The sequence below is a fragment of the Argentina silus genome (assembly GCF_951799395.1).
Source record: "Argentina silus genome assembly, chromosome: 5".
In the NCBI taxonomy this organism is placed as follows: domain Eukaryota; kingdom Metazoa; phylum Chordata; class Actinopteri; order Argentiniformes; family Argentinidae; genus Argentina; species Argentina silus.
This window is the reverse complement of record NC_139659.1, coordinates 14,990,723-14,999,945: the sequence shown is the minus strand read 5'-3', so window position 1 is coordinate 14,999,945 and position 9,223 is coordinate 14,990,723. Positions and strand designations below refer to the sequence as shown.

Below are 9,223 nucleotides of genomic sequence, written 5' to 3'. Positions count from 1 at the left end.
ATCAAACACGTGTTCGATACCATTCCCCATTCCATTCCATGCACTACAATGAGCCTGTCCTCCGATTTCTGCCTCCACCAGCCTCCCCTGGTTGTTCCCTTACATGTACAAACAGGCAGTTAAAGTAGCTAGTCCCTTTAACAGATGGATAACACCAGTTGTCGGGCAGTCTAGATCTTGTTTACCTAAACTGGTTCCAGTCTCTTATTAGGTGTTTTACGTGTAAGTGTTTGCGTTTTTGATCAATGCACTTCTGCACATCATGTGGAGCAAAGATGTCAATATGCTAGGGTGTTAGTGCCCCACCTCACCAATCCACAGACTATAAAGTGTTTCTAAAGCACACTCAAACCCTCCCAAAGCAAACGCAGGGCATTGATTTTTCTTTCTCTCCCTCTCCCTCTCTCTCTCCCTCTCTCTCTCTCTTTCTTTCTCTCCCTCTCCCTCTCCCTCTCCCTCTCTCTCTCCCTCTCTCTCTCTCTCTCTCTCTCTCTCTCTCTCTCTTTCTCTCCCTCTCCCTCTCTCTCTCCCTTTCTCTCTCTCTCTCTTTCTTTCTCTCCCTCTCCCTCTCTCTCTCCCTCTCTCTCTCTCTCTCTCTCTCTCTCTCCCTCTCTCTCTCTCTCTCTCTTTCTTTCTCTTTATCTCTGTCTCTCTCTCTCTCTTGCTCTCTCTCGTTCGCTTTCTCCCCCCCGGGCTTTGGTTTTGGTTTAGATCTTCATCATGTGACTTGCCTTGCCTCATTCTGAAGCATGAGATAAGATGAGGGAGAGAAATCCGTCGATTTGTGATGAGTAAATGATTATTCAGAAAAAAAAGAGAGTGTCATCCTTCCTGTACCCTCAAGCAGAGGTGGATAAGGGTGCCTACTTCATAAATTAATTATGTGAGGATGCAATTGTTGCTGACTCATTGTTGAAGAGACAAAAAAGTGTTTCGCAAGGTAAATTTACATAATGATGTGATCTTGGGGTTAAGGATAGGATTAAAGTGAAAAATAATCCTGATTTTATATCTGTTCCTCAATGACGCTTTTGGTAGAATCCCTCAAATTCACAAGAACTAGTGCTAGGGAGGACGCCGGCCATGTTTGACCCACAATCTAGTCTTGCATGACTGTGTGGGAAGAGGATGTGGGTGGAAGCAGGGAATTAGTCACAGCAAAATGAGGGTGAGCCACTACACGCCTTAGAGGTACAGCACAGCACATCTCCCAGAGCAGACTGTAATAGACAGCCAGGCAGCCACTGCACCCCCCTCCCAACACCAACAACAATAACTAATCTCTCCCAATAAACCTTCTGGTTATGGGTTATAGCAGAATACAGGATAATAGCTTACACAAACAAACACATAAACAAACAAACAAGCAAACGAACAAAGTCGAATGATTCATACTAAGGATCAATCCTTGAGTTAATTGGCTTTATATCATGCACAGTCAAAATCAAACAAAGCATAACTTCCCTAGTTTGCCTCCAATGTAAATATAGCAACAATATAGAAGTGACGCCGTATACTGTAGATGGCCTCTCTTGTGAAGTCCCTCAGCAAAGTGAGGGAATTCCTGTAAATGAGTAAAGTCAGTGAGCTGTCAGTGTTGGGTGTTCATGGTTGATGCAACACTTAGCCTCATTTGCAACAGAGAAGGACATTCTAATTTGGAGGGATTTTCTCTGTAGCAGGGCATTGTTTGACTCATTTAGTGTATCTACTCTCACACAGCAGATTTCCCTCCAAGTACCCTGTCTGGATTTGTCAACAACGATGACTTTTACTTTCACAATGACCCATGGCCATTCCATGTGCTTTCCTGGAAGCTCTGTGTCTCTTTATAGGAAAGCTTCAGCTTTCTGTGTTTGTAGGGGGCAGTGTGGAGCACGGTGACAGTACAAGACAAGAAGAAGGTACTGTATGGCCATGTTCAACTTTACGATCAGAACTGGGTCGAAAAGTATGTGAGCGTTTGCTTGACGAAAGTCTGCCTGGAGTGCCAGAGGGGAAGGGTTTGCTTTTTTTGTTTTGTTTACTGTAATATTGGTTCCATTGTGCCAGACAAACTCAATCAATCACATCTAAGGATTTCATAATTACATTTTTTTTTTCAAATATTATTTCAACCCAGGTCTGGTGATGATTCAAACCCCTTTTTGAGGTATACAACCTAAAGGGCAGTGTTGCCTTTTAAGGTAGTAAAAACATTTACAAAACATTCTCAATGTTGTTGCTAGGGTACCCACTGTAGTGACAGGGACATTGCCCTACAAAGGGTGCTGTTCCATGGATTAGGAGTTAAATCAAGGTTCTGACTCATTGTGGTCACTAAAGCTGCAACGGAACATGCATTGCAAGAGTAGGGCTGTTCTGGCCAAATTCCCAACTAATCACACCTAGCTTTAAATCGGTACCATTACTCATCTTCTGTCCAATGTGATAGCCAATGTGTGTGTGTTCTAATCAGGTGTATTGATTACTGATAAATGACTTGGCTCTACAGCTACAGATCACATCAAGGACAGCTGAGCTATTTTAGTTCATTTCTCTTCTCCATTACACTTCTTCTGTAACATGTAGCAATTACCAGATGATAGTTCTTTTTTTTCTTTTTTTTACCAGATGATACTTGCATAACAATGTAAAACACCGTAGTAAACCACTGTTACGATCAACCAACCCCCTTCCTTGAGTGGTTTCATATCATGATGTTTACTTCTGCAATCAATATTGAGGCCTACATTGTGTCAATCTCAACAGCTGTTCTCCATTTTTATATGGGGAAATAATGTCAGCTACCTTTCATTTTAAGTAATAGCTCCATAGGTTACAGATGTTGAAAAGCTTAACTTAAGCTTAGTTAGTACTTAACTAAAAATTCATTTTCAGTCCACCAAGTATAGTCCCAAATCATTATTTTGTTCCTCATAGATATCTTAATGACAAGATATCCTTCCGGGAAAAGTAAGATGATACACTCCTTCTTATTCTTATTATGTATGACCATTACTTTAACAGACGTGTTGGATTCTGTATATTTTGAGTCGGCAGAACAGAGTGACTGTTGTGAATGGTTGTCTATCAGATACTGCTGGTGCCTCCAACACAAGTGAAACATACAGTCTCGTATCTCGTTTCAGAAACCTACTCATTTTATTGTTGGTCTTAAAAAACATTAAAGGAAACAATGAACACTTTTTTTTTTCTAGACAGCATATTGTAAACCAAAACAATCAGTCAACAGTTACACAGATCAAGGCAAGTCGCCCTGTAGTCATTTGTCCTCATGAAGAAGCTTTCAAATTGACTTTTCCTTTGGATACCAATCAACGATTGTTCCAGTGCTGGCAGGATATTCTGTAGCTTAAGTTCCTTTTCAACCCTTATCAATCCATTAAAAGGTCATTTCTCAATGTTCATCATTGTTCTGATGAAGAAAACTTATCTGCAATAGGTTGCCATCTCATTCAGGAAGATAGCTTCTTGTCCTTTTAGCTTTGTTCAGTCTATGGCTGTCTCACTGTAAACCTGTGTCATAAATGCTTTTAAACTATCTTTATCTTTGGCTTGGTCAAGGGGTCAAGTGCTTACCGCGAAAGTACGGTAATCTCACAGATATTTACTTATCTTTGGACTCAAAACAGTCCCTCAAAATGTTATAATTTTATGGTGAAAAAAACACAAGTGTTTGCTCAGCCTTAAACTCTAAAATATCCAACCAAAGCAAAAGTAAGTCATAGACAGTGCTCGTAGGTTTCACTGCTCTACATTCCTCCACACCCATGTAAAAACATGTCTCTACGATTGGCTTAGTTATTGAAATGAACGCCATCTTAGAGAAACACTTTAAGCTGGTCCAAAGAGACGGAGCCGTTCTTTTCTAGAATGAAAGATCCACATACTGTATACCGTTGATTGAATTTAGACACAACAACCCTGTGGTCCCAAAAATGTTTTATCTGACACTGAAAAAGAAGGGAGAGAAAGAAATATGCGACCTCAAACTTATGAATACTATTTCACTGATATTGACACAAACAACTATACACAACAAAGAGTAGTGTTCCTAAGTACACACACTTTTGTACATACAAAAAAAAATATTTACCGCCCCTCAAAATCCACCTTAATAAATAATGTCTATGGAAATCACATGAACATGTCAGGTTGTACTCAGGATGTACACTCAATCTTGTACTTAAGAACTTTGAATACATTTAGTACAAAAATATAATCATTAGTGACATCAAAAGCCTTATTCAAGTTTAAAAAATAAATATTTTCCTTGACACTCCAAAAATTATTTGACAGCTTTAATGACTGTCTTTTTCATCCTGTTTATTTCTCCTCAGATTGATGCGAATAAAGACTTACATAAATACCATTATCTACATACATATGTACTGTATATTGTAGTAAGTTCAGTGCACCAAATATGTAATATAACTTACAGTATAGAGATTTGAAAATCTTTCTAAAATGTAGTATCAATCAACATCTGTTTTCTTGAATGGTCTTGTTTAGACAAAGTAAAGCGAATTAAAGTAGAGTGCATATTATGTGATTTACGTACTGTATCAACAATCATCTTTTATTTGCACTTTATAGGAATCAAAAGAGAGGGAAAAAACAACATATCAAAGTTTTCAAAAACATTACACTGTGCACAGTCCATGTCGAGACCACAGATAAATATTATACAAGATTTAATGTTATTATTTTATGTGCAATATCATATTTCCCAAATGTGTCAACAAGACACAAAAAATTATCCTGTGCAGTTCCTTTACACAGACAACATAAATATCAAAGATAAATTTTGCATAAATAAATTGTTCCAGAAATGTTATAAAACGAGACAAATTCATCTTCTATTGTTCAAAAGCCCTTGTCTAGTTACTTCAGTCTAGCTTGACTTTGCTGCATCCTCGAGCAACCTCCTGCCTTTTCATAGTCCAACAGCCCGTCAATACAACACAGCAAGTTAAACACTAACGTCCCTCAAAATGACTCTTACACAGTGTTGTTCAAGGTAACAAAGTGGAGATACACAATGTTAACACTCGGAACATAAAATTGATCCATCGCTAAAACTTATCTTTCAGCAATTATTAGGGAAAAAAACAGTGCAAAAGGTCTTTTGCTTGGAATGCAGGAGGATCCTTTAAAATTACCCCAGCTTAAAATGACAACCAACCAGTAATCTGTTACCATAAAGTTTGATATTGTACAAAGATATGGTTTGTTTAAATCTCTTTTAAACTATTCTATATCACCAGGAGATGTTGTCTCACATAAACACAGTCATTAAGTACACACTTAGAGTTGAAAATCTCAGTTTGTATATCATCAAAAGGTTGATTTTCTTTTACCCCATACACACAATGCACAATACTAAACAGACGGACAATATGCTCCAATACTGTATACTGTATTGTTGGGAAGAGGTGACGCAAACAAATAAATCTGTTACCTACATCACATTACAACCAATGTATTTGATCAACATCATTGTGATACTTTGACCAATAGCTTTTTGCTTTTTTTAAAAACATATATATTTTTTTTTACTTCAAACTCCACTTAAGAGTATGCACTTAGGACCTTACCGTGCCACAGAAGGTTCACCTAGTACCATCATTTGTCATCGAAAAAATTGTTCTTAAAACTCACACATCTGTGTGTCATTTTCTCTATTTTGTTTACAACCCTAAAGTAAAGCTATCCTCATAAACTGATTGACATTAGCTGGCAATACGATGCTAACCACAAATATACCATACAGCCTTTTTCCAAAAGTAGAATTTCTTGAAATCATGTACACATTTTGAAAGAAAAATGTTTGTTTGAAAAACGTTGTCTTCAGAGAGAGGCGGCCTATTAAAACGTAGGAATTCCCATTCTGAGGTGACAGTGAGTCCTAGATGTGTCAAACCTTCTCAGGAGGCTATCCGACTTCTATAAAGGACCCTGTTTCATCCATGTTGACTAAAAGAGCAACGCTCTCTGCTCTCTGATTAAGTACAAGGGGCAGTCTTGTTGAGCACACTCCTTAGTCTTGCTTTCCCTTTTGATTTTACCCTCCAGCAGACATACAACTGTTTTCATTCTAAGGACATAGGGAGGTAATCCCATGATGTGTATACACACAGTACCAACAAAAATGGAGGGAAGGTTTCAATGTCCCCACGCAACTCGTTTGTTGTGTTGCTACAACTCTGGTCAGAATGTCCGGAAAGGTGGGTCCACCCCCCTCCCCCACCAACCACCCTGCCCAAACCACCTCCCATTCAGCATACTTCGTTTACCATAAGAACGCTCATTTACCTTGTACTTGCTGTAGAGCACTGTCACTGACTCAGAGCAAAAAAAAACAAAAAACCCTCATCAGTGTAGTTCAGCAGCTGGTGCTGTCCCCACTCTTGGCCATGGTGGCTGAGCTCACTGCTATCTGGCAGCCATTGGTGACATGATTCATGACTTTCTGTTTGAGCTGGGCCACCTGCTCGCGCAAGATGCTGGCCGTAGAGGCCAGGTCCGAGTTCTGGGTCTTCAGCACTTTGACTTTCTCCTCCAGACGTGAGATCCTCTCCAGCTTCCGCTTGCGGCACTTGGAGGCGGCTATGCGGTTCCGGAGCTTCTTCCTCTCAGCCTTGATCCTCTCCTGGGTCTCCAGGTCGATGGGCGAGAGGGAGGGAGGGGAGTTGGTGGGGTCCCCTGGGGGGTGGGGGACCTCTGGGACAGTCTGGGGTGCATCCATACCCCTGCTGTGAGGATGGGCTCCGTGGCTTGGTCCGCCGTGTCCAGACCCATGGCCTGGATAGGGCATCTGGCCTCCAGGGTACGCTGAAGAAACGCTGAGCTGGTTGGGGTGGTAGCTGCTTAGGTTGGTGTAAATAGGCATGTCCCCACCTGACATAAGGTTCCTCTGATAAGGGCCCTGGACAGAGGAAGAGGGGGACATGGGGGCTCCAACGAGCTGGTTCTGTTTATGGAGGTCGGCCAGTGCTTTGACAAATCCATCTGCGAAGCCCTCCTGTTCATTGGTAGCTTGGTTCCTGTACATGAAAGTGTTGTGGCCGGAGTTTGGTACTGGGCTGGTTGTCACCAGTCCCTGGTTGGACTGTATGATCAGGTGCTCCAGATCTGGGGATGCAAGTTTCAGAAGGTTCATATCTGCCGAGGGCATTAATGAGCTGTTTGCGTTCCCGTTAATCCCTAGATTATTGGGATTGATATGGCCATTGCTCCCTGGCTGGCCGTGTAACAGCTTAAGGCCAGAGGTACTCCCCGCAGCAACTGAGAAATGATGGGCCGCCATGTTTTTCTTACTCATCATCTTGTGTCCGTGGTATCGCTCATAATCTGCAATTTGCCCAAAGTTTGGAACACTCGGCGTGTCATCGTGATAAAAAGGGGTTTCCATTTTACCCGTCATTGACACAGTGAGACAGAATCTTCATAATCTGATTATCATGTATTAGAGGTTTGAAATGTTCCACATATACATCAACTGTGAGGCCTCTCAATGTTGGGAATGGTCTTAAATAAACCACCTGTATGGGAGAAGAAGAAACATATATTACTATGCAGGCCTTCTATGACATTTGAATTGATATACAGTGTAAAACAGTAATAAAAACAGTGATTACAAAACTAGTTTCTCCTTTGCTCATCTGTCAGAGCAACAAGCTGCTATTGCAACCTCTCCACACGCTGTGCACTCAAGAACCCCATCCCATTCGATCATTCTGAGATTGTAATTATTGGGCTCATAACCCACATGATGTAGAGGATGGAGTTAATCACCAAAATGTGATCTCTAATCTATGATAAAGTTGCGCTAATAAAAAAAATTGGGATAGCAATTTCCATGCAATTTTGAATGATCCTCGTTTACAGTTTATGATAATTTGATCCTGATTAGATGGCTTCTCGTGGTCTCCATACATCATTCAATGATTACAAAATTACAGTTTAGGACAGCTTGTTATATTGTCCCTCACAATATATCCAATAGGTTTTGTATAGGGCTCAATGTAGCCGATACAATTATATAGACATTTACTTACAAAAGCCAACCGAGCGCCTTGCAATGATGACCCGTGTGTGACAGAAAAGCCCAAAGCAGTGCAATGACTAGTTTACATTAGCCTACTAACGTTTGAGAAATAACCTTCCCAGGAAAAAATCCAATGACTCAGTGGTCCCCGGTGTGTTGGATTAGTCAGACCGCCGAATTGTGACATAAAATACCATCCATCGTAGACACGATACCCACGCAGGCTGGGAGCCGACACCGGTCGAGTCCACAGAGGATTAATATACAATGAATATGATATCCGTGTCACAGACCAAAATCTGCCCCATCAGGTGTCAACACAAAATTCAAATAATCCACTTGATTCTCTGTAAATATTTCCCTGCCATAGAATATAAAACTGACATTATTTTAATTAGCAAGAAAAACGCGGCTATGCCTCTCGTTGCGTTTCCTCGTCTGCGCTCGCTGCTGTCAGTAGGTCTGTGGGACTTTCTGCTTGGCCGATTACTAATAACATACGCCCTTCTCTCTCCAGTTCCTGAAACTACTCTGCATAGATGTCACACATTTACTGACGCCTCCTCCGCTCCGCTCAAAGGTTTCCTTTTATTGGTCATGTGAACGCCGCGGCTACTGCGCGCTGAATTATTTCAAAATATGTTGTTACCTTACAATACAAACGTACATGCGGAAACTTTCCTGAATATGCTGTAGCCTAGTGCCCCCGTGCGATGCTCACAGCAGCGCTATAGCAATATACGGTACTCTCCAATGTGTAAAACCGAAAATGAAGTCTGAGTGAGGACATGTCTGCCTGCAGGTACACTAGCATAACCTTACCATTACGCACGCAGCTCCATCTATGTTATTCCATGTAATAACACGATGTAGCTGCAGAGCTGTACGAAATAATACACCTGGATATTGATGAATCGAAACCATTCCCCACTACATGATCATTAATAATGGATGAGATGACATACATATATGGTTAGTTTCGATCAACTCATCACAGTTGAAAAGCAGCTAGATGCGTCACCTGAGAGAGAGAGAGAGAGAGAGAGAGAGAGCTCAGTCTAAACACTAAGTCTATAGTGAGTTTAATCCCAACATTAGGTATACTTTGTGCTTCACAAAATAGGGCTTGTACAGCTCTCTATGGAGTCAGGAAGAGCCTTTTATAATGCA

At 40.9% G+C, this 9,223-nt stretch overlaps 1 protein-coding gene across 2 annotated transcripts; it reads right to left on the bottom strand.

The window, feature by feature from the left end:
• Window positions 1–5,549: 5,549 nt before the first annotated feature.
• On the bottom strand, window positions 5,550–8,497 carry june (JunE proto-oncogene, AP-1 transcription factor subunit). Of its 2 annotated transcripts, none has more exons than XM_083670678.1 (2): window positions 8,064–8,497; window positions 5,550–7,547 (listed from the first exon to the last, which is right to left on the bottom strand). In XM_083670678.1, the coding sequence occupies exon 2, from the start codon at window positions 7,427–7,429 to the stop codon at window positions 6,389–6,391; it is 1,041 nt and encodes a 346-aa protein (XP_083526804.1). In that variant the 5' UTR covers window positions 7,430–7,547; window positions 8,064–8,497; the 3' UTR covers window positions 5,550–6,388. The 2 variants fall into 2 exon arrangements, with proteins under 2 accessions (XP_083526804.1, XP_083526805.1); XM_083670679.1 differs by having other exon boundaries at window positions 8,154–8,497.
• Window positions 8,498–9,223: the final 726 nt, after the last annotated feature.

What these genes read in the sequence shown, in the direction of transcription:
- june (XM_083670678.1), bottom strand. Translation starts at nt 7,429, where the DNA reads ATGACGGGTAAAATGGAAACCCCTTTTTATCACGATGACACGCCGAGT.